The sequence below is a fragment of the Mirounga angustirostris genome, unplaced genomic scaffold (assembly GCF_029215605.1).
Source record: "Mirounga angustirostris isolate CCGP_5_RB_7025 unplaced genomic scaffold, mMirAng1.0.hap1 SCAF_3, whole genome shotgun sequence".
Lineage (NCBI taxonomy): Eukaryota > Metazoa > Chordata > Mammalia > Carnivora > Phocidae > Mirounga > Mirounga angustirostris.
Genome location: NW_026991711.1, coordinates 177,021,996 through 177,046,947, shown reverse-complemented (window position 1 = coordinate 177,046,947; position 24,952 = coordinate 177,021,996). Strand labels below are relative to the sequence as shown.

General features: G+C 51.9%; 2 protein-coding genes across 2 annotated transcripts; one reads left to right on the top strand and one right to left on the bottom strand.

The window, feature by feature from the left end:
- The first annotated feature begins 424 nt into the window (after window positions 1-424).
- On the top strand, window positions 425-4,529 carry FEV (FEV transcription factor, ETS family member). The gene is made up of 3 exons (XM_045867343.2): window positions 425-476; window positions 1,218-1,292; window positions 3,328-4,529. The coding sequence occupies exons 1-3, from the start codon at window positions 425-427 to the stop codon at window positions 3,897-3,899; spliced, it is 699 nt and encodes a 232-aa protein (XP_045723299.1). The 3' UTR covers window positions 3,900-4,529.
- Window positions 4,530-22,907: 18,378 nt separating this feature from the next.
- CDK5R2 (cyclin dependent kinase 5 regulatory subunit 2) lies at window positions 22,908-24,020 on the bottom strand. The gene has a single exon (XM_045867344.1). It carries the CDS (start codon window positions 24,018-24,020, stop codon window positions 22,908-22,910), a length of 1,113 nt encoding a protein of 370 aa, XP_045723300.1.
- Window positions 24,021-24,952: the final 932 nt, after the last annotated feature.

Sequence of the window (24,952 nt, the reverse complement as noted above, 5' to 3'; positions counted from 1 at the left end):
GGCCCAGGCCCATCCCCCGCGCGTCTCCCGGGTTGCGGGGCGCTGGGGGCTGCTGGGTGCGCTTGGCTGCGGCGCGGCGCGTTGGAGACTTTATTGCGATGGGGCGATAAGAGAGGCGGGGGCGGGGCCCGGGGGACCGAGGCAGCAGCGCTTTAATTAAAACGGAAATTGCGGCCCCTGCCCGCGCGGGGGGCCGGAGGGTTCCAGGCAGCCTGGTAGCTGGGAGCATCGCTCCAGGACCCCCTCCATTCCCCGCCACACCCGGGCAGCCCCCTCCCGCCAGGCCCTGCCGGACCCGCGCCGTCTTCTTGTCACCCGCGGTTGCCTCGGGCGGGGATCGGTGCCCCGGAGCGCAAAGCCTGACGCGTCCCCCCTTTCTCATCCCCCCCCACACACACCTCCCACCACCCAGACCCTGACGGCGATGAGACAGAGCGGCGCCTCCCAGCCCCTGCTGATCAACATGTACCTGCCAGGTACCAGGGACCAGCCGGGGGCTGGAGGCACCAAGACCTGGGGCCTGAAGTTTGGGTTCGGGCATGGGAAGGGGTTGCTGGGGTCCAAGGGAACGGGACCAGAGACTAGGATTGCTGGGAGGACTGAGCAATCGAGGGGCATTGGGGGACCCTAAAGGCAGATGGAGCTTTGGGGTTTTACTGTGAGGTCTAAGGACGCGAAGTGAGCAGATTGGGAACCTGGGAGGCCGAGGGCGCGAGCTCAGCGGCTGAGGGAGCCTGGCAGGGGGAGCAGGGGTCTTCGGTGTGGCAGGGGACTGACTCAGTGTGCGTTCAGCGTTGGGAAGCTGTGGTCAGCTGAGCGTCGCCCCTGCGCCCTCGTGGCTTCTCACCTCCGTGCTCCGAGCGTTCCCACCAGCCCAGCCTTCCAGGCGCCCTCCTCTCTTCTCCGATGGGCTCCGGGCGCTCCCGCTCCGCGGGCGCACTCCCTCCTCGGCTTTATAAGGCTCCCGCCGGCCCGTTCGGAAAGCGGATTTCCTTTTTCCTGGACGCGTTTCCTGACTTGGGCGTTATGGAGGGGCTCCGCGCGGCGCGCGCCGGGGCCAGGCTCGGGGAGGAGGGGCTGGCGGCTCGAGCCCCCAGCCTCGCACCCAGGAACCAACCCCCCACCCCCCACCCCCCCGAGCCTTGGCCCGGAGCCCTTTCCGTCAAGCCCACAACCTCCGCCCGGGTCCTCCTGAGTGTTTTTTCCTGCTGCTACAGATCCCGTCGGAGACGGTCTCTTCAAGGAAGGGAAGAGCCCGGGGTGGGGGCCGCTGAGCCCAGCGGTACAGAAAGGTGAGCTGGCCCGCGGACGGGGGTTGAGGGTGGGGGTGAGGACAGCGGATGGAGGCCAGGGCACCCACCCCAGAAGGACGGGCGCCACCGCCACCGGACCTGAGGGTGGAGGCATTGTGCACTGCGGGGCTCTGGGAAGGGAGGGTCCAGGCGTGACTGTGGGGAGGCTGAGGGGAGGGGGCATTCACTTGGCCTTGGGCTCCACTCCAGTATATTCTGAGTCCCAGAGCTGGACCTGCAGACCAGGGCAGAGGGAGAGGATCCTGGCCCTTGGCCTTTTTACACTGAGGGGCCAGGACCCAGGTGCTTGGTGTCCTTCCCCTCTTGGCAGCAGGACCACAAGGCCAGGGCACCTCTGGGCAAGGGGAATTACTCCCTGGCCACTCCAGTCCTTCTCACCACTAGCACTGGGTCAGCACCTACCTGCCTCAGTGGCCCAGGCCAGCGGGGCTCTGGGGGCCAAGTCGGCTGGGCCATTGACATTGATCCTCAGGTTCCTCCATCGGGCTTCCCAAGTCGCTAAATTACTCTAGGCTTTGTCTTGTTGGTCTCTGAGCCTGGCTGGCCCTCCAGGCAAAGCCTCCCCACAGCCTACCCCCCCCCCCCAGTACCCTAGATCTCACTAAGTCACAGGAACCACAATGACAACGTTGGCAACTGCTTTATCCAAAAGGGAACTGACTCCCAGCAAGAATGGGTTTCCAAGCCTCTGATGTCAGTCTGTGTGGGTACCAGCTTCAACCCAAACCTTCCCTTAACCTTCCCTTGTTCCTGACCCTAAAGCTCCCAGCCTGGAGTCAGGCAGCTACTGGCTGAGCTGGTGTGGAGGGATTGGGGTTGAAATGATGTTGAGGGGCAGCGTCTGGGTTCAAAGCGAGTGGTTGAGAAAGGAAGAGAGGCTCCACCAGGCTTGATTTGAATCAATAATCAGAATACTTCGCGGAAAATCCTTTTTTTCCTCTCCGCTAAAAGAGAGTGAGAGAAAGTCATTGGATCAAGATTTTTCTCCCCTTGTCTGACTGAGGCTCCAAAACAGGGAGTGAGAGAGAATTATCGGGCAGCCCTCTCTCTCTCTCATCACCCGAATATCCGGGAAAATCCTACTTGCCGCTTGCAGCAATCCCGAAATCTGGACGGCCCGGCCCGAAGAGCCCAGAGATGGCCAAAGATGGGAGGAGGCAGGGAGCCAAGCAGAGCCTTCCCGGTCTTCTCTCCTCTCCTAAGAGCTGTGCATCACACCCCGAAGTACGACACCTTCCCAGGCCGGGAATCCCGGCTGGTCCGAAAAACAGGGCGGAACCCGAGTAACGCCAGCGCGGCGCTCTGCACCCCGGACCCTGGAGGGGGTGGGGAGCCTTCAGAGTCTGACCCTCCTCGCACGCTGTGGAGGCCACTGCTCCCATTCCTGTCTGGTATGGCAAGAAAACCAGCCTCCACCTCTTCTCCACCTCAGGCGGGGCCGGTCCAACTGTGTGCCTTTGAGGGCTAGGCCTTGTCTAGCGGCGGAGGTGGTCCCGCTGCACCCTGGCCTCTTCCCCCTGGACTTGCGGACATGGTCCAGCTGGGATGTGGCAGTCTAAGCACCTGCGCAGACGACCCTGTGCGGTCGTGTAGGCTCCTCTCCGCTCCGAATAAGGGCGCAGGGCCAAGGTGGCAGTAGGGGCCGGTATTGGGCCCTTGCTGGCTTCCCAGAGCCGCGTGCCCCGGGGCGCCGCTACCTCCACGCCGAGGAGGCTGTGCTTCGCCCTCCCGCCCAATTCTCACAAAGCCAGGAGCCCGCGGGGCTGCGTCCTCCTAAGAGGGGGCCGTGCTTCCATTGTGCAAAAGCACGGGAAAGGCTAAGGGCCGCTCGGCCGATCGGCCCCTCCCCGGCCAGCGGCTGCAGCGACGCCCAGCTGCCCTGCCCGACGCGCGCTTTCTCCCTCACCCGACGCCGGTTCCCACCGGCCGGGTTGGGCTGCCGCCTCACCTCTCCCCCGCACCCCGCCCCGCGCCTGCCCCGCCCCGCCCGTGGCTGACCGCCCCCTCCCCACAGGCAGCGGGCAGATCCAGCTGTGGCAGTTTCTGCTGGAGCTCCTGGCCGACCGCGCCAACGCCGGCTGCATCGCGTGGGAGGGCGGCCACGGCGAGTTCAAGCTCACCGACCCAGACGAGGTGGCGCGGCGCTGGGGCGAGCGCAAGAGCAAGCCCAACATGAACTACGACAAGCTGAGCCGCGCGCTGCGCTACTACTACGACAAGAACATCATGAGCAAGGTGCACGGCAAGCGCTACGCCTACCGCTTCGACTTCCAGGGTCTGGCCCAGGCCTGCCAGCCGCCGCCCGCGCACGCCCACGCCGCCGCCGCCGCCGCCGCCCAGGACGGCGCGCTCTACAAGCTGCCGGCCGGCCTCGCCCCGCTGCCCTTCCCCGGCCTCTCCAAACTCAACCTTATGGCCGCCTCGGCCGGCGTCGCGCCCGCCGGCTTCTCCTACTGGCCGGGCCCGGGCCCCGCCGCCACGGCCGCCGCCACCGCCGCACTCTACCCCAGCCCCGGCTTGCAGCCCCCGCCCGGGCCCTTCGGCGCGGTGGCCGCCGCCTCGCACTTGGGGGGCCACTACCACTAGACGGGGCGGCCGGGTGCCGTGCGGCCTCTCCCAGGCGCCCAGAGCCTCGCTCGGCCCCATCCACACCCGGGGAAGGGGCCCGGAGCCTCCCCCACCGTTCCTTTGATCTCAGATTTTACTCCGTCGCCGCACCCAGCCCCGGGGGGCGGGGAGGGAAGGGACCTGAAGCCTCCTCCGTCTTCTTTTAACACTGGATTTGCCCCCGCCCCCCGCTGTACCCTCAGCCCCCGGGGGAGAGTGACTGTGCCCCCCCCCGGCTTTCTTTAACCTCTATCTTCTAGGTCCCAGAGCCCCGAAGGGGGTTCCCGGACCTCCCCTGTCTTTTTCTGCCCTCCACCAGTACTTCTGCCTGGCTCCTGGAAGCCCCCTCCATTATGATCCCTCTTTTTCAAATTCCAAATCTTTTCTCGTTTTTTCTTTCCCCCGCTGAGCTGCCCCATCCTAGAATGATAGCGGCCTCACAGTCCACCTGCTCCTTGACTACCCGGGCTTCACCGGACTTGGTGAGGGCCACTGCCCCTGTGGCTCATCTAGGTAGCTTCCGGCCCCCCTTCCTCTCTCTCTCTCTCTCTTTTCTCTCACGCAGGATGGCCTGGTGTGTTTCTATTCCCTTCCAGACCCATTAAAGCTCCCAAGCTCCCTACTGCCTCCTCTCTGTGTTCTTTGATGCACCAGAACCTTTCTTTCAGGGGAAAAGGAGATGCCCAGCTCAGGCCTGAGCAGAAAGGCCTTACAAGGAAGAGTTGGAGAGAATGAGGGCAAAGCTGACTTGGGTGCTCCCAGAGGGGACAGAGGAGCCTCTGGTGGGTGGGCTCAGCCCAAGAGGGAGACTGCCCTGTTGCACCAGCCCCACTCGACTGACCGCCGGGCAGTCGACCCCAACCTGCCTCACCCTGCCTTCCACCTGCCCGTTCACCTCACCCCACCCCGCCCTCCATCCCAGCCTGTCTCATCCACACACCATCTTAACCTTTCCTGTCTCCAGTTTGTCTCCTTCCCCACCTCCCCTCCCCTCCCCAGCCTACCCTCACTTTGACTTTCTCTCACCCTCATTCACAAAACGCCCCCCTGCCCCTGTATCTCCAACGCTATCTCTTCTGTGGATCTGCCTCCTGATTTTCAGAAAAAGGGATCCCCCGCCCCGGGTTCCGCACCCGCCTCTCCCGGCGGTGGCTTGGGGAGGCACTCTCCTTCTCGCGGGTGGCGCGCGCCCTCTGCTGGTCGGAGGAGGGTAAGCCAGGGCCGGGTTTTGCCCCTAAGCCTGGACTTAGCCTGGTGAAGCCTCAGGTGTTCCATCTCCTGGAGTCCTGGAGGACCCCGACGCTTCCAGGCTTCCTTTGATCTTCAGAGAGGAGGGAGAAGGAGGAACCCTAGCCCTGCCTCCCTTAGGAAGTCCTGGAAGTGACTCAAGTGGGTCATTCTGGTTGCCCCCCCCCCCATTTTAAAAGATTTTGAGAGAGAGAGAGAGAGAGAGAGAGCGCGCGCGCGCATGAGTGGGGGGGGGAGGGGCATAGGGAGAGGGAGAAGCAGGCTTCCTGTTGAGCCGGGAGCCCGAGGTGGGGCTCGATCCCAGGACTCTGGGATCACGACCTAAGCTGAAGGCAGACGCTTAATGGCTGGGCCCTTTTCCTCACCACCTGGAGGCCTTTCTGAATCCTGCACCCACTGGGACCATGGCCCTTATGCTCTCTCGGAGCATTTTACAAAAACTGTTGGCAGGAAAACTGCCTTAAACGTGTTCCCTCAGATGGAACAACACCTGGGCAGGTGCGTGAAGTGATTGCTGCGACGTTGGGTTGCACACCAAGGCAAGCCTCCCCCACCCCCCATGGTCTTGGTGCTTCTTTCCCAAGGTTCCTGTGGATTGCAGGTTTAGGGGAGAACACCCTGGGCTCCCGCAGGAGGCCGAGAAGATTTCCCTGTGCCCTGTGGACGGAAGGGGACTTGCAGGTGGAAGGCAGCACAGTTCTATGCAGGGAGGGCTGGGATGCTTTTCCCCAAAGAGTGCTGATGAAGTCATCAAGGTCCACCTAGGGAAAGAGTCTTTATTCTTTTTCATTTTTTTTAAAGATTTTATTTATTTATTTTGACAGAGAGAGACGCAGCGAGAGAGGGAACACAAGCAGGGGGAGTGGGAGAGGGAGAAGCAGGCTTCCCGCTGAGCAGGGAGCCCGATGTGGGGCTCGATCCCAGGACCCTGGGATCATGACCTGAGCCGAAGGCAGACGCTTAATGACTGAGCCACCCAGGCGCCCCATATTCTTTTTCATTTTATTTTCACTTAATTTTTTCCTGGTTTTCCAAATAACACATACTTGGCATAGAAATTTTGGAAGATACACCCACAAGGCCTTCATTAAATATGAGTTGGATGAAGAGTGTAATGAAACATGGGGGGAAATGACCCATTACACAGAGGCCACTATTCATATCTCTTTGACATGATCTCTTTCCTTTTCACTGTGCCTTTTAGAATTTAATGGTACCCTACTTTAGTCACCTAATATTCTGGTACGAGCATGTTCCATATCATTATGCCCTATAGATGTCATGAGGTGGAAGAGCAGGCTCACGTATTCCATGGGGCAGATAAACCAGGGGACGAGTTCCACATTGTGAGGGCCTCAGTGACTTGGAGGGAGGTGCAAAGGACCTCTCTGCAGGGGGCAGGAAGCTGGGAAGGAGAACGGATTCACCGGAGAGACAGAATCAGGATCCAAAAAGATCTGGGCTGCTAAGAATTGTGAGCTAAATGTAACAAGGTGAAATTTTCTGGCAAAGAGTGTGAGGCCCTGCTCTTAGATCTTTAAATGAAAAAACAGGAGGTCAGAGTGTGAGGTGTGGCAAGGAAGTGGCTCAGGAGAGCCTGTGTATAAATTAGTGGCTTCTTAGTCAACACAATATTAAATGGGAGGCCGAAGGGTGGAATGTAGGAAAATCATTGTGATCTGAGGATGCACTGATGGAGCTATGGCCCCGAAGATGACGGAAATGACCCCCTTGCTCTAATGAGTGTGCCCCCAGCATAATGGGACACAGTGTTAGAGAGCACTTCTGAGAGAACACCAAATGGAGAACATACAGAGTAGTGGGCTCAGGCAGTGAAAAGAGAGAAAGCTGGAGAACCAACGACAATGAGAGATGTAGTCTGGAAATCACATTGGGGAAAGGGACACGAGAACTGTCCTCGATTACTCAAAGATCTGGCCTGCGGCAGAGGACCTGGATGTGTGCGATGAAGGGCAGCATTGGGACTTGCATAGGAAGCTACAGAAAGACAGACATGTCACTTTGATTGAACGAAGCACTTCTGTCGGTACTCAGCAGCCCCTTCCCCAGGGGCCTGCGGGAGGGGGAGACAAGGTAACTTCTCCAACCTTGAGGCTCTTGAAGACCTGTGAGTAAGTTGGTAAAGGTGGGATTTCAGGCACCATTGGGCAGCTGAGGGGAGGTGTCCTTAGATTTGAGGATCTTCATACCTATGAAATCACATCCTTAAAGCCCACCCTGCCCCCCTGTTTTTTCCTACACACAAAGCCAATTTGGAAGCTAAGATACAGGATTGGGAATCAGAAAACCTGAATTCCAGTCCCAGTGTGACAACTCACTTGCTATGTCACCTTTGGACAACCACATCTCTTCTCTGGGATTCCATTGTGTCTCCTTAAAATAATGAGGCTCAACTAGGGATTTGAGAATTCTACTCTGTGGAACCTCAGAGGTCACCTAGGTTCTCTCTGTTCCAAAAAAAAAAGTTGGAAAATGTCTGTCCAAGGTGATTTCTAAGGTTGTGTCCAGCCCTCAAATCTCATAGGTGGGTATTCTCTTCTCCAGGCCACTTCGGCTCTAGCTATGTCTCTGCCTCAGTGATACTTCCAAGCTCTGAGTCACTGTGGTTTGGGGGTGACTCTACTCTAATTCAAGCCCCAAAGAAGCCACACTCTTAATACACTCAGCTTCCTGATGATCCAGGTCTATCCTCATGGACCCTTCACCCCTTGGTTCTTGGTCGTCCAGGGTACTGATCCCAGCATTGCTCCCCTCTCCCATTCCAAGATCCAGCCCCTCTTGCGTTCCCTGAAGTCCTGAGCATTTTCTCCATCTCCTCATTTATGTCACTGGTGAAAATATGGCTCACTTCCTACCTCCCCCACCACCGCCCAACACCACATGCTTCTGTTACAGAGTTTATAGAACACTTCCGCATCCATTGTCTTATTGGTCCCGTCCACGGTCAGGGAGGAAGACAGAGCAAGGATTGCTTTACCCGCTAGAAGGATAAATAAACCAAGGCCAAATAGGTTAAGAGACTTGGCTAAAGTCTCAGGTTTGTTCTAGGACCTGTGTCTTCTGGTTTCTCTCCCAAGCCTTTTCCCAATGCTGAGTGGTTTCTCCATTGTCCCGAGTGGCCCTTGATTGCCTTCTTTGTAGGATCCCTCCCACCCCCAGCCAGGATTACACACACCTGTGTCTCCTCCACAGGTGGAGGATAATGTGTGTGCCATGTCACCAAGCTCCACTTGCAGATGGACTCAGAAGCCTGACCAGCATGCGGGGGGAGGACATCTGTGTCCACCCACCTGATACCTGCACAGTCACAGAGGCACATGTTAGCTCAGGGGACCACAGACAGACATCAAAATGGGCTTCTGTGCTGTACTTTTCTCAGACCCTTCTGCTTTTCTGGCCTTCATCTTTTTTCCAACATGTCTTTAAGATGCACTTAATTTCAGCTTGTTCCTCAAACTATTTATAATTCATATCAAGTAGACTTGCTGATAATAAAAAGGAGCAACCCTACCATTCATTGAACCTGACTCTGCCAGGCTCTGCCGTATTCGGATGATTTTCATGTAGTATCTCCTCTGAGCGGGCCAGAACCTCGCCAGGTGGGGCTGGTTACCTCTCCTTCCAGATGAGGAAGCTCAGGCTTGGAGAAGTCAGGTGGCTGGTCCAGCCTGTGACCCTTGAGCTCAAGTCCTCAGCACCACACCACATCCCCTCCTGCGGGACCTTCCTGGAGAGCCTCTTCCTCATGTGGATGTGACCTGCCGCTTACCCATTGCAGGTGTACTCTTATTTAATTGTCATAGCAGAAGATGGTTGGTTATGAAGGGCAGATTGACGGCTTATGATTGTCCTTAGTTAGGGCTTCCATCTGATAAAGAGCAAATCGGAGACTGTTTTGTTCCCCCCTTGTCTTTTGCAAGCCTTCACCTTCCTACTTGTGTTCCTACAAGCTTGGAGTAGATCACTCTACTCTGGGGTGGGGCTGGGGGGTCTGACTGCACTTTGACTTTGATAGCATTTCCTACCTCAGTTTTGTCAGTGGTATTTCTCCCTGACTCTCCTCTGTCTTGGAATGGTGGGTTTCATATGTAGAGACAAGTGACCCACTGTCCCACTGACTATGACTTATTTCTAAGGATTCTCTCACTGGATGCTGCCTGCTATTTCTGCCTTTCCTTTCTTTGTAGACAATGGCAACATAGTATGGGGGGATAAGAACAAGGGCTCTGGAGCTGAACTTCCCAGGCTTGGGTGCTGGCTCTGTCCCTTACTAGCTGTGTGACCTCAAGCATGTTACTTTTCTTCTTTGTGCCTCAATTACCCTATCTGCAAAATGGATTTGATAATAACAGAACCTACCTTAGAGGGCTGAAAGATTAAATGATTACATAAGTACCTTGGTACATATATCCATATTTTCTATTATTAGACAAACCAACAAAACCACCCTAAACAAAGCAAGTCCCTGCCTCTTCTCCTCTAGTACCAATCAGATGCCCCCAAGTGTCCCGGGAGGAACGTGAGTGGCCATATCTACTTTTTTAGGCCAATCCAGACCTTGTTCTGGACCCACCTACTGAGCTTCACCAAGAACCAGCCCCTTGACTGGTAATAGGGCCATGCCACTGTCACATGGGGCAGCCTCCTATACCCAGTGCATCCTCCATTTCTTCTTGCGGTAATACTGAATCTAGAATTACAGGATCTCAGCTAGTTACCAGCCTTGTGACTTTGGAAATCTGTCTATACTATTTGGAGACTTTGTTTTCTTTTCTAAAATGTGGACAATAGGGGCGCCTGGGTGGCTTAGTCGGCTAAGCCTTCGACTCAGGTCATGGTCCCAGGGTCCGGGGATGGAGCCCCATGTTGGGTTCCTTGATCAACGGGGAGCCTACTTCTCCCTCTCCCCCTGCCCTCCGCTCATGCTCTCTTTATCTCAAATGAATAAATAAAATCTTAAAAAAATAAATAAAATAGGGGCGCCTGAGTGGCTCAGTCATTGGGTGTCTGCCTTCAGCTCGGGTCGTGATCCCAGGGTCCCAGGATCGAGCCCCGCATCGGGCTCTCTGCTCAGCAGGAGGCCTGCTTCTCCCTCTCCTACTCCCCCTGCTTGTGTTCCTGCTCTCGCTATCTCTCTCTGTCAAATAAATAAATAAAATCTTTAAAAATAAATAAATAAAATGTGAACAATAGTAATGTTTACTTCCCATGGTCATTGTGTAGATTAAATAAGAATAATGCTAACAATATGGGGCACCTGGGTGGCTCAGTCGGTTAAGTGTCTGACTCTTGATTTCAGCTCAGGTCATGATCTCAGGGTCATGAGATCAAGCCCTGTGTCAGACTCTGCACTCAGCGTGGAGGCTGCTTGAGAGTCTCTCTCTCCCTCTACCCCTCCTCCTGCTCTCTCTCTCTAAAATAAATACATAAATTTTAAACAGAATAATATTAGCAATAGTACCTAACCTACTTCTCACACTTACCACTATCCAAATAATATCCTAATATTATTTCTCTCAATGTAGCAGACACAGCTAGCTCCACCCCCGCAAATTTGCCTGCTCCTTACTTCACATAGTAGAGGTGTCACTGGGAAGTGATTGCCCAGCCAGGGACTCATTTTCCAGCTCTCCTTATATTTTGGTGGGAGCCACGCGACTTGTTTTTGCCAAGAATACGAATGGAAATGATAGTATGTGTTGCTCACAGGGCCAAGCATTTAGAAATGGATGTGCCTTTTCCATACTTTCTTATTCCCTTTCTGCCATCTGGATTCAGAGGAGGACTAGTTCCTAAGAGAAGGCAGAGCTACCATATGGATGGATCTTGGTTCCTAAAACACCACATGGAAAGAAATCACCCATCAACATGCATTAGACTATTCCTTGAAGTTTGCAGGATTTCTTCTTACAGCAACTAACATTACCATAACTAATATCCAAATCACATTGAATCTTTACAACAATCCTTTGAAATAGACATTATGATTTCCCCCACTTTAAAGATGAGGAAACTGAGGCACAGAGGGGTTAGGCTTGAAGTCATACAGTGAGAAGGGGCAGAGCAGAATCTGCACCCAGTCTCATTTCAGAAGCAGTGAGTTCTCTTAACCACTAAGGATGTGAAAGAGCTTTACATGCTAAAGCCTCCTAGAAATAATAATGATAATAATAATAATAATAATGGCTAATACTTATTGAACACTTACGTGCCAGGCACTATTTAAAGAGCTTTACGTTCATTTAATCCTTATGACCCTCTATAGTTGGTTCTAGTATTATTCCCATTCTGTAGATGAGGAAAACTAAGGCACAAAATGTTAAAAAAACATGCTCGGGGTCACAGTGCTGCTAGATAGAGGTGTGATTCAAACCCTAGTAGCCCAGCTCACTCCTTTCCCCACCTCTTATTCCCCTATCATCTCTCATGGAAGAATGAACAGATCCTAAGATTCTGAGAGGCCCAGGAAATGGCAGGACTATAACCTGTGCCCAAACCCCAGCCCAACCCCAGGACAAGTTCCAAATCCAGCACTTACCATGGGTTCCAGACAAAAAGAGTGAGAAATGCCCATCAGAAGTCTTGTGGCCAACTGTGACCCTTGAATTTATCTCAAATGACATGATAGAGTAGAAGGAGCCCAAATGGACATGGATACTAACCCAGCCTTTGCATACTCTTATTGGAACCAAGAAGGCTCCTTACTCTCTCTGGGCCTCAGTGCCTCATCTGTAGAATGGAGATGCTGATTATACCCACCTTGTTGGTTAGCTGCAAGGACAGAGCATATGCCTAAAGAGTCTAGTGCAGAGAGGGGCTTCCTAAGTGTCATCCCCCCAGCATCAACCAGCTCAGAACAGAGACCTGCCCTGTGAGCTCAAACCATCTCCCATCAGTCTAATCCTCCAACTGTACCTACACCAAGTCTCTTTCCATGAGTCAGAGAAGTTCCTTCCTTGAATTTCTGAGAGATTAGGGAAGGGGGGAGTAGTTAAAGGGGGCTGGAGGCCAGACCCTGAGCATGAACATCATGTTCCTTTTTCTGGAAGAAGAGGACAAGTTGCTTAGCAACACAGCAGGAAGTTATCAGGGAGGCTTCAGGCAGTGCTGTCTTTTTTATCCTGCAGTATGGAGATATCTGGGATGACACCAGGTGGGGAGATGAATGGGAAAAGTGTGGAAGGGTCTGTGGTCTGATAGCAACCTCTGGGCCTCATCCTCCTTTCCTGTGATCACCTTTCCAATACCTTTACCCTTTTCCCTTGGTTTTCTACTTTTGACACACAGAGGCAGAGAGACAAGTTCTGGATCCATCTTGCACACACCTCTGTACAATGACCACATCTGTGACCATGCATCTAAAACTCAGGACCACCTTATGTGTACTGCACTTTATAGTTTACAAAGCACATCCATAGACCTGATTTCACCTGATACTTACAACAACTTCTTTAATTCCTCATATGACAGGGGTAAAGTCTCAAGGTCCACAGTGAGGAAATAGCAGGGCCCAGATTTGCTGCAAATCTCACATGTTTCCACTACATGTTGAAGCATAGACGTTAGTACAGGCATTGGTACATGCATATGTACACACAATTCCATATCCTCACAATTTGAAGATTCTTCGTGCCTAGTGTCCTAAGATGCCCCAGAATGCACCTATCCCCACCTTTGGTCACAAAGCAGGTGCAATATAGAGGAAAGGTTCAGCTGTTTTTCCCTGCCGGCAAGAGCCAGCCTGAGGCCATGGGATCCTTAGAGTGTGGAATCCCAAGAGGGACCTGGCCTGCTGGCCCAAAGGCCTCAACTCAGGAATGCTCCTGGGCTGGGCCTGGCTGGCATAAGTGTCTACATACTAGCAGCTGAAGCGAGTCCCCTGGCTGGCATTCCAGAGAGATGCACGTGGGTCCCACTGGAACCTTGCCTGCAGCAAGGAAATAAACACATGTCACCAAGGTCATAGATAGCTCATGGGAGGTCCAGGTCTCCAGAGCTCCCCACTGCCTCAGGGGCCAGCAGAGCTGGTCAGAGCAGCCCCGGGCTCCATTCTGGACTCTGTCTTTGTCCCTTATTCCCTATGTCAATGTTTGTTAATAGTGCAATGATTGTTACCCCAACAACAGTAATATTGTCATTCCTGTTAAGCCACAACACATCTGAAATCCTTGTTTCCATCTGATAGATGAGAAAACTGAAGTTCAGAGAGGTTGAATAACTTAGATCAATTAGTTAGTTAATGATCGGATAAGGACTGAAACATCTGATTCCTGGAATTTTGTTCTGTGCATCACATCACACTGCTTTTAAATGTTTGGGCAGAGTGGGGGAGGAGGAGTAGTAAGGGAACATTCAGCCACTCCATCCTTTATCCCCAAACTGCACATGCCCAGGATCATGTGGGCCAACATGCCTCAGAACAGGCAATTTGAATAATTATTTTGATTAAGGTTTTATCAACTTCCAAAAAGTTATTTGAGATGACTTACTATATAGCAATATACACAAAATGGAATATTCAGTTTTAGGGGACATATAAAAAAGCAGTTGGTGAAATATGAGAAGCATTCCCATAAGTCAAGGACAAGGCAAATCTGTTTTATCCCTTCTAACCTTATCACTGCCACCACTGAACATTCTACTAAAGGTCCTAGTCAATGCAATAAGACAAGAAAAGATATATTCTATATGCAAATCGTGGAAAGGAAGATATTAAAATGTCCTTGTTTGCAGACAGTATGGCTGCCTACCTAGAAAATCCAACAGATCCAACTGGAACACAATTAAAACTAATGAAACTAGTATATCCAGTAACATACAAGATTAACATACAACAACTTATGGTTTTCATATAACTCCCAAAAAAAAAAAGGGAAATAGTTGGGAATAATAGATTTACAACAGCAATAAAAAATATGCTCCTAGATAAACCTAATGAAAGACATGGAAACATCTAAATGAGGAAAGTGACAAATCTCCACTAAGGAACATAAAAGAAGATCTGAATAAAAGGAACACTTAGCATATTCCTGGGTAGAACGACTCAATATTGCAAAATGTCAACTCTGTCCAAACTGGTCTATAAGGTAATACAGTCCCTGATAGGCTTGGTTCTAAAGTTCTTCTGGACTACGTTTAAGAATAGCCTAGACAGGGTGCCTGGGTGGCTCAGTTGGTTAAGCAACTGCCTTCGGCTCAGGTCATGATCCTGGAGTCCCAGGATCGAGTCCCGCATCGGGCTCCCTGCTCAGCAGGGAATCTGCTTCTCCCTCTGACTCTCATGCTCTCTCTCTCTCTCTCATTCTCTCTCTCAAATAAATAAAATTTAAAAAAATCTTTAAAAAAAAAAAGAATAGCCTAGACAATTTTAGCAAAAGAACAATGAGCATACTGCAAAGCTACAGTTATTAAAGGTGTGGTTAGGCATAGAAGTAGTTAAGTAGCCCAACAGAACTGAGCAGAGCCTTGAAACAGACCTATGTATATGTGGGAATTTCATAAAAGAAAAAGATCGCATTCTCTATAGGGAAAGGAAGACTGTTCAAAGGTTGGCACAAATTGTTATTCATTTGAGAAAACACAGTTATATCTCTACTTCTTGCTACATATAGAAATAAATTCCAAAATAGGTTAAAGAATGAAAGTATAGTTGTATACTTGCTGGCAACCAAAGACAAACATGGAAACTGTCACTATTTCACATTTACTGAGACCTGACTAAATGCCAGGCACTGTGCTAGTTCTCATGGTTTAAAGAAAGGATATGAATAAGTTCATGTGAAGAGAAAAATTTCCCCTACGTTTATTATTTGAATAAGGGATAGTGGGTCTTCTATGGCATTTATGCCAAAGATAGAGGAGTGTTCTTTAAATAGCCTTTGAGGGATCCTTGTAAGAGTGTGTATGTGTGTATCCATGCTCTGTGTGTGTTCATTCACCAAACGGGCTGCATGTATGCCCACAGTGCTAGATAGGTATCTAACAGTTTGCTGTGCTAGATAGGTATCTTGTACTTGTACAGCAAAAGACACTCTTAAATTCTTGGGATTTGGGAAGAGCTTGAGGACAGGGAAGGGAGTGAAGAGACTTTGGAGATATGTGAGAGAGGAGGGGGGCAGGGCTGCCCAGACACTGCCCTGCCTCACTTTTCCCTTCCTTCCTTCCTTCCTTCCTTCCTTCCTTCCTTCCTTCCTTCCTTCCTTCCTTCCTTCCTTCCTTCCCTCCCTCTTTCCTCCTACCCTCCCTCCCTCTTTCCTCCTACCCTCCCTCCCTTCCTTATTTCTCTGTCTGTCTCTCTTTTTCTTTCATCATGATTTTCCTTCCTTTTTAAGGTAATAATAATAATATTCGTTGTAGGGCGCCTGGGTGGCTCAGTTGGTTAAGCGACTGCCTTCGGCTCAGGTCATGATCCTGGAGTCCCAGGATCGAGTTCCGTATTGGGCTCCCTGCTGAGCAGGGAGTCTGCTTCTCCCTCTGACCCTCCCCCCTCTCATGTGTTCTCTCTCTCATTCTCTCTCTCAAATAAATAAATAAAATCCTTAAAAAAATAATATTCGTTGTAACAAACTAGGAAACTCAGAAAAATACCAAGAAGAGAGTAAAACTGATCATTTAAAATCCCACCACTTAGGGAGAGCAACATTAATATTTTAGTAAACTTCTTAAAAGTGTCTATTGCTGCACACACACACACACACACACACCCATACAGAATCATTCGGTGTAGATCTATTGACTGCCTACTGTGTGCCCAGCACTATGCTGGTGCAGGGAATCTAGCAGTGAACAAGACAAACATTTTATTGAGAGGATACAAAGTAAATAAGCAACAAAAAATAATTGGGGGTGACAAATGCTGTGAAGAAAATAAATTGGGGGGGTGCCTGGGTGACTCAGATGGCTAAGCGTCTGCCTTCAGCTCAGATCATGATCTCCAGGTCTTGGGATCAAGCCCTGCATCCAGCTCTCTGCTCAGTGGGGAGCCTGTTTCTCCCTCTCCCTCTGCTTGCCGCTCCCCCTGCTTGTGCTCTCTCTGTCAAATAAATAAATAAGATCTTAAAAAAAGAAAAGAAAAGAAAAGAAATCGGGGGTATGTGAAGGAAGGTGACTATGGGGCAGGCTGAGATGAATTCATCAAGAAGAGGTAGCTATTAAGCCAAGATGTGAATGACATGAAGAGGACAGCTATTTAAAGATCTCTCTCTCCCTCTTACACAAATAGGGCCATATTATATTGTTTTTGGCCAGATATTTTCACTTTATCATGGTCATTTTTCATGTCAATAAATACAGACTGATGTATCATTTTTAGTGGTTCATAATATCCCAACAAATATTGATTTATCACAACTTACTTAATCTCCTACTCTTATATCCATTTTTTAAATTATTATAAACAATGTTATGATAAGCACCCTTGTGTCCTTTCCCACTTATTTCCTTAGGACAAATTTCTGGAAATGTGAAGCTAGGTCAAAGAGCACTCTCTTTCACATTTTGATCCCTAGCCAAGTAGCTCTCCAAAAAGACTGAACTAACACATACACATATATATGTTGTATATATATATAATTGCCCCAATATGAGAAAGTGCACATCTCCTCATGTTTTTATCATTGTTGACATTTTCCATATAATCTTTGTCAGTATAAGATATGGAATCTCCCATTACTGTTTTGACTTGAATTTCCTTTTCAATAACAAAGTCCCTTTCTATGTGTTTATTGATTATTTACATTTTTGGCATGAATGACATCTTCACAGTTTCGATTAATTTTCTACTGAAAATATATTTTGCTGCAAATATGTTTTCTCAGCTTGTCACTTGCCTTTTAATCTCATTTGTGGTTGCTCTTTCTCTCTCTATTTCTCTAACATTCAAAAGTTGAAATGGAGTCAGATGAGTAAATCTTTTCCTTCAAGGTCTATGCCAAAAAAATGTTCATCACCCAACCCAAGATGCACTAGTAACAATACTAATAAATAATCCTTATTTTCTCTAAGTATTTTTATTTAATATTTGACTATTGCCATATATTAACTACTACTTTCTAATTATGCAAACAATATACTAATACATTTTTGTTGTAAAAAATTAAACTCCACAGATAAGGTGCATGTCCTCTAGACAAAAGCAATCCCAGTTCTTCCAAGAAGTCATTTATTAAGAGTGATGTATATCTTTCTCAAGCTTCTAGTACACACACACACACACAAATTAAGCTTCAATTTTGTTCTGCTTTTGCATAAATTATATTGTACTGTATATATTGTTATGCAACTTTTAATGATACTACATGTTTTGTAGATCTTTCATCAGTACATATAGTCTAATCCATTCTTTTTAACTGAACACTGTAGTATTCAGTAATTTGGCTGTATCAAAGCTTATTTAACCTCTAACATACTGGTGAATATTTACATTGATTCTAATTTATCTCTCTCCAAACAATAACACAATAAAAATATCTTTATCATGTCTCTATGTGCACATATTCAAGTATTTCTCCAGGGTCAGTACTAGAAATCAGAATTCCTGAATAGAAAGCTATGTGCATTTAAATTTTTAGTAGGTACTTTTAAACTGTCTCCTCTTCTTTGGGGCGCCTAGGTGGCTCAGTCAGTTAAGCGTCTGTCTTGGCTCACAGGATCCAGCATCAGGCTCCTTGCTCAGCGGGGAGGCTGCTTCTCCCTCTGCCCCCCCCCACTTGTACTCTCTTTCTCAAATAAATAAATAAAATCTTAAAAAAAACCCAAACCTGTCTTCTCTTTTAAGGGTTTTATAGCTTTTTCCTTTACATTAAAAAAAAATCTGGAATTTATTTTGGGGTAAAGAATGAGGAATAATTGACCTTTTTTCTTCATATGAATGACTACCCAGTTGTACAAAACCATATGCTGACTAATCCATCTTTCCCAGTGGATTTGAAATGGTGCCTTTATCATATATTAAATTCCCATGTATGCCAGAGTTCAGCTTTGGAATATCTATTCTGTTCTATTTTCTATTCCTAAGTCAGTGCCATATATTTTAACTACCTTAGTTCTATAATACATTTAAGTACATGGTAGGGCAAGCCCTCCATCATTACTCTTCTTTCTTATGTTTTACTTGATATTCTGTGTTTTTCTGGGATTGTATGTAAATTATTTTTTTTTTAAGGAGTAAAATGTTGAAAGATTATAACAGAATGGTGATAACCCCTCTTTCCTTTTAGGTAGTCATATATAAAAATGCACACAGAGAAACTAATTTTATGATTTGTGACTTGAAGATAAATATCAATCACAGGAGACTATGACCAAAGGGTGTAAAGAAATGGGGGAGAAGAAGTCTTAAGAAAGGGGAGTAACTACTGTGGGCAATATCTCCAAATAGAAAGAGACCCTAGGAGCAGCTAATTACTAAAGAAATAGTGGAAAAAATCCAGGGGGGAAAGAAAAACATGAAAGCTTAATCTAGATTGGGGGAATTTTAATCCAGAAACTAAGATGTTAAACCTAAGATAGAGGAAAGAAAAAACAAAAATAGAGGTGGGGGTTGCCTGTAAGTGCAACAGAGAGACTGACTTTAAATCTTATCAATGTATTAAACTAAGGTCAACTAATGTATTGAATCCTGAGACTAACCCCTGCAGTTTATCTATTTTGCACCCAATCTTTCATCACCGAACTAAAACAATTTTCCTAGCCCGCATTTACACATCTAGCCTGTGTGGATATACATGACCTTCTTGTAGGGTGTTTTTAGCAAGGTGTTCAGAGGGAAAGTAACAGTCTTAATGAAGGTCCTTAAAGTGTTAACACCTGCTGTCTTGAGGTCACTGACAGCAAATGTTGTTTATCATGTATAAAGGGATCAGGAGTACCACTTAAAGTGGGGCATATAAAGATGGTCAGCCCTCCATATCTGGCTGTCACCTGTCTTTGGTCATGGTGATGTGGCTGGAAGGGGTTGCTGTGGCAGCCTCTGTTGTGAAAATCTTCCAGAGATGCCCATCTGGGGGCCTGAGGCAGAGTCCCCATAGGTAGAGGCCACAGGATGTCCCCTTGGATATTGCCAGATGCCCTGGTTGCTGGGCACTCTGTCTGGCAGGCAAAGCAGCTACCATGACAACCAACACCCCCCGCCCCCACGTCTGCGATTTTTTTTTTTTCATTTCTCCTTTCCCATTAAGTACCAAGGTATTACAGGGACAAGCAAGCATAGCTCTCAGGACAGAATGTCCTCTGCTCCAGGAAGAGGGGCAGGGAAGTAGGCAGTGGAGATGTGTACATGTTATGTCTGAAGGAGCCTTCATCAGTATAAATGTATATGTACCTGCTCTCTGGGTTAAAATGTGTGCCTTTGGTTATATATCCATGCAACAAATGATATGCAACAAATGGTCAGATCACTGTCTATCCACACATTTGCTTTCCTGCTTCCCTCCCCTCTCTGCTGCTCCTTTGCTGGGAGAGCCAGTCCTTTGCCAGGGGAAGTGCTGAGTCACGGCTCCAGCTGTGTTTCTGTATCCTATTCTCCATCTCCATTCTTTCCTCAGTCGGCCCTTCACCCAGGCTGGGCTCTTTCTAGAACTCTGAGCCCTCTTCACCACTACCCTCCTCAGCCTGGACTCACTTCCCTGAGGTTCACTTCTGGGCAGTAAAGAGAAGGCACCTTACTCTGTTTCTGCACTTTCTCCCTTCTCACCTTGCCTTCTTAGAAGACTGAGCCTTTTGCCATGTGACCAGCCTTCCCTTACAAAACAGGAGTCTGACCAGGTTTGACCCAGGAGGCTAATTCTTCCATGTATTCATGCTGATCCTCCTCCAGTCGCTTACCCCTTAATCGGATTATGGCGCTGTCTCATGCCTCGGGGCATGGCAAGGAAAGTGAGATTTAATTTGACACCAAGCACTGAGGCTTTTTTCTCATTCTAAGTCTCCAAGTGCCAGACCACAGGTTCCTGGATGGGTGTGTGTGTGTGTGTGTGTGTGTGTGTGTGTGTGTGTGGTAAAGGGAGGATGCTGTGTCTGTGGGTTCAGGGGCAGTACCTAGTGATCCCGCCCAAAGCAGGATGTTTGGGGGGTCTCGGTAGGCTCTCTGGTCTCTCTTTCCCACCCACTTTAGACTCTTCTAACGCAGAAGTTCAATCAAGTAGTCTTGCTAACTAGTTCTAAATAAGGCAGCCTAGGATTGTTTCCTCCGCTAGTGTGGGGAGAGTGGAAAGGTGGCCCCGCCCGCTCAGTCTGGTTACTATGGCGACAGCCGCGGGGTGACCCAAGTGCTCCTCCCTCCCTCCTCCCAAACCCAGAAAGATGACGGCACCGCGCTGACTGCGCCAAATTCCAGCCAATGGGCGGCTGCTCCCGCCTTCCCTTCCGCCAGCTCTCCCGCTTCTCCCCTCCCTCCCCCCCGGGAATTCGATTCACAAATCTGGACTGGGGATTTCCGGCTCCAGGCCGGGTGCAAGGGCGCTGGGCCGAGGCCGGGGTAGAGTAGCGGTCTGTCCTCTTAGGAGGGCAAATGGAAGCCGGCGTTCTTGGGTTCTCGGGCCAGACGCCTGCAACTCGCCATCAGAAGAGATCACAACCTGCTACCAAATTATTCAGAAAATCTAGGTGAAGCCGAGTCTGCAACTCCTCCCGCCCCCGCAAGCCCCCACCCTGCCCCAGCGTGCCGGTCAGCACCACGGACAGCGAACCCGGGCCTAGTCTTTCAGGCCGCGGGGTTCTGACTCCTGATCCTCGAGGTCTAGGCGGCGACCAGGGTCAGAGACGCCAGCGCTCTACTGGAGCCAGGCCTCCTTGGGTCAATGAAACTGAATGGGGCACTTAGCCACGTGGCAAAAAAGGCAACGGGACAGGAATCTCCGGCTAAAAAGCTTATTTCTCTTCTTTCAACCCCTAAGAACGGCTCCTGTCTCCCAGGCTGCCTGTGTCCTAGCCTCCCTGGGGATAAAGGGCCAGGTCTGAATCTTAAGCAGGGATGGACTTCCCAAGGCTATCCTGGGTGGGCGTGTGACTGAAATGGCCTTGAAACAACCCAGGAGTTTGGAGGAGGGGTGTGGAGCTGAGTGTGACAGTCAGGCCCCACCCGAGAGTGGTGAGCACAGGCTTAGTCAGGCCTAACTAGACTCTAGACAGTATATATAGTAGGGAGAGATGGAGGAAGAAGAGAAAAGCAGCAATCATAACTAGCTAGTTCTACCTCAGTGGACTACTTTGTAAAGGGTACAACTTTTGCTGTCCTCATCATTTAATCCCTAAATGGTCTGCGCATTAATGAAGAGCTAGATGAGACAAGATGGAGAAGTAATGTGTGAGGGGATTCCGCTTTATCACCAGGCCTCAACCTTTGGCTACTTTACTCTCAATAAAATGGAAGCCAATGTGGGGGCGGGGGGACGGAAAGAGTAGCAGTTCTCAGGGACCCATCTCCCCCACTAGGCCCATGGGGGCCCTCCTGCCCTATCTGTGACTGTTTCACTCCCAATCCCACTCCCTCCCTCCCGGGGCCCAAAGAAAGGCCGGCGCAAAACCATCTGCAGGCGCTTCCAGCGCTTTATAGTTCTCTCTGGGACAGACGGACAGACAGACAGTGCAGCCCGCGCCGTCGGCCCGCATCATTGGCACCTTGGACACGGCACCAGGCCCAACCCAGTCCCTGGTACCCTCCCGGGAGGATTCCGGTCCGGCCTCAAATCAGCACCTCAGACAGCTCCCGGCCCAATACCCACCCCTCCCCCCTCCCACTGGAAACAACCAAATAAATTAAAAGGGGAGGGAAAAAAACACCTAAAGATACGGAAGAGGGGTACCCCTCCCCCAGAGTAAGAAGAGTTTCTGTCTCCTCCCGCCCTTCCGCTGAGGCGCCGCCGCCGCCGGGGTGGCCTCCTAGGTAGATTTTGCCCCCAAACCTCAGCCTCCTGAAGCCGGCATCTCCCTCCCCCCCCAACTCCCGGCATGCAACACGTTGGAAAAGGTGGGGAGAGGAGGTGGGGGTGGGGCGAAGGACCATCCTGGTGGTTGTCTGGGCTCCTGGGGCTGCAGTTTCTCGCTGCACCGAAGTCAGTCCAAATCAAGAATTAATATTCCCTTTGGTCTGGGAAAGGGGATGTGGGGGCTCAGTAGGGGCAAAAATGCAAGCTGACATAGGTGGGGGGGCGGGGTAAGCAGACAGGAGGGAAGATGGTGACACATGCGAGGAGCAAGGAAAAGAGAACGAGAAGGGGAGATGGGGACACAGGTGCAGAATGAGAAAGGGGGGCAATGATAGGTAGGGGGTAAGATGGAGATGGAAATACACACCCAAGGTACGGAAAATGGAAAGGCAGAGAGGGAGATGGGAAGGCAGACAGGAGGAAAGATGAAGATACAGGAAGGAGGCGAGGAAATGGTCAAAACCGAGGGAGATGGACTTACAGATAAACACGGAAGGGAAGGAGGAGACCCGGTAGAATTGGAGAGATGGGGGGGGGGTGCACAGGCAGACAGAAAGGGCGAGGTTGGGGGTCCCCCTCCCGTGCTCATCCCCCACCCCCACCCTATGCCCAGCAAATCCAGAGCCGTGGCCTCTGGCATCCTGGCCTCCACCTTCCCCTGCGGGACAGGGGCGGCTCCTCCTCCGGCCACGGCACGGAGCAGCGGTAACAGCGGCGGCGGCTTGATGGTCCCGGGGGCTCCGAGTGCGTGTCAGGGGCTGGGGTGGGGGGCGGGCGCGGCCCTTGGGAATCCCTAGCGGTCCAGGTTCATAGTCCAGTGCTTGGCTCCGGTCGCGCAGCTGTCCCTGGCGGCCGAGGAGGAGGCGGGGGCCGCGGGCGCGCCCCCGTTGGGTGGACCCCCGGCGCCCGCGGCAGCCTCGCCCTCGTTCTTGAGGTCTTGAAAGACCTGCGTGAAGAAGTGGGGGTCGGCGTTGAGCCGCAGCATCTGGGGGCTGAGCCGCTGGATGAGGCGCAGGCAGCGTTGCCAGAAGCGCTCCTTGTCGGGCTCCACGAGGAAGGGCTTGAGCGGGTATGAGATCTCGTTGCCCATGTAGGAGTAGGCGAGGTAGAGGCAGGTGAGGAAAGCGGCCTGCAGCTCGGCGGCCGACGCCAGCTCATCCCCGCGCAGCGACTCGCGGCACAGCAGGTACACGAACACCAGGTTGGCGGGCGTAATGAAGGCCTGGTCTTGCCAGCCCTGCAGCAGCAGCGAGCGGTCCACTCCGCGGAACCAGCCCACCAGCTCGCCGGGGCTCAGCTCCTTGAGGCGGTAGCAGCGTCGGCACACGAAGTCGCCCAGGCAGCGCAGCAGCTCGCCGGTGGACGCCTGCACGATGACCCGCCGCGGCGAGCCGCCAGGCACCGGCGGCGCCGCCTGCGGGGCTGGGGGTGGCGGCGGCGGCGGCTTTCCCCCGCCCGAACCCGGCGGCGGGGCGGCCGCGCTGCCCCCCGACGGCGGCTCGCAGGTGGCGGCGGCCGCGGGCACGGTGGGCACCGGCACCGCCAGGGGCTTGGTGGCGCCGCCGCCGTCTGGGGGGTCCCGGCCCTTGCGGAGAAGGTTCTCGCGGTTGCGTTGCTGGACCAGGGGGTCGGGGCCAGTGGACGCCGGCTTGGGCGTCACCTTCTTGCTGCCTTTCTTCTTCTTGGCAGACGCGGCCACCAAGCGCTTCCAGGTGAGCGCCGAGATGAGCACGGACGGCCTCTTGAGTCGGCTCTCGCCTTTGCCGCCCTTGCCTGCTGGCGGCGCCCCGTAGCCCCCCAGCGCCTCGTCCCCCGCGGGCGGCGCTTTCTTCTTCTCTTCTGGCAGCCCGCCGGGCCTCCGGCCCTTGGCCGAAGAGGCGGGGGAAAGAGACAGCACCGTGCCCATCCTGCAGAGCGGGGCCGGCGCCCGGGCCCCGGTGGGAACCGCGGGCGGCGCCGCTGTCGCCGCCGCCGCTGCTGCAGCCCCCGGAGACCCGGCGGTGGGGGGCCTAGCCCCGGCCCGGGCGCGGGAACTGGCAGGGGAGGGTGGTTGCTTGGCTGCTCCGCGGCGGTTGCTCGGAGTCTGAGCTGCGCCAGCTGCAGCGTCAGCCCCACCCCTTGGACCCCGTCTTTAGCCGCGCCGCGCCCCGCCTCACGCAGCCAATCCTCGCCCGAGTTGCCCTCCTGACCGGCAGCTCCTCTGACCAATAGGAGCTCGCATGCCAACCTCAAGTCCCGCCCCCCACCCTCTGTCTCGGGTCCTTTCCCTTCACCAGAAAGGGGAAAGGAGGAGGAGGTGGCCCCGGTTCGAAGGGCCTCCTCAGGGTCAGAGCTGGGGAGAGGGGTCTGGCTGCTCTCACCCCCCCTCACATCCTCCCCCGCCCCCCAAGTCCTAAGGCCCTGGGTCAGCTTGTTTTGATGTATTGGATCGCGGTAGCAGAGAAGCCGTGGGAACATCCTCTCCGCCCTTTTGATTCTGTGCTGGGGGCAGTGTGGGCAGTGAGTGCCTTCACCAGGGCGCCCCAGCACCTGCTGGGTCGAACTGCTCTGGCTTCTCCAGTTTGGCCATAGGTCGATTACCTCTTAGCTCTCCTCTCCTCCCTTCATCCCATGCGGCCACCATGGTGGTGCTTGTGGGGGAGTGCAGTAGGCGTCTTCTTGCTCTACCTGTGATGACCGGACCCTGGTGGGGCCCGGACCTACCTGCAGGCCACAAACTCCCTCCTTGGGAGCCTTTGCTCTGGGGGCGGCCAGACCCTCAGATTTATGCCCAGCTTGATTCTCTGCAGCTGAGTCTGTGGGGAGAGGCCCTAGACTCTGGTCCCTGGGTAGCTCCTC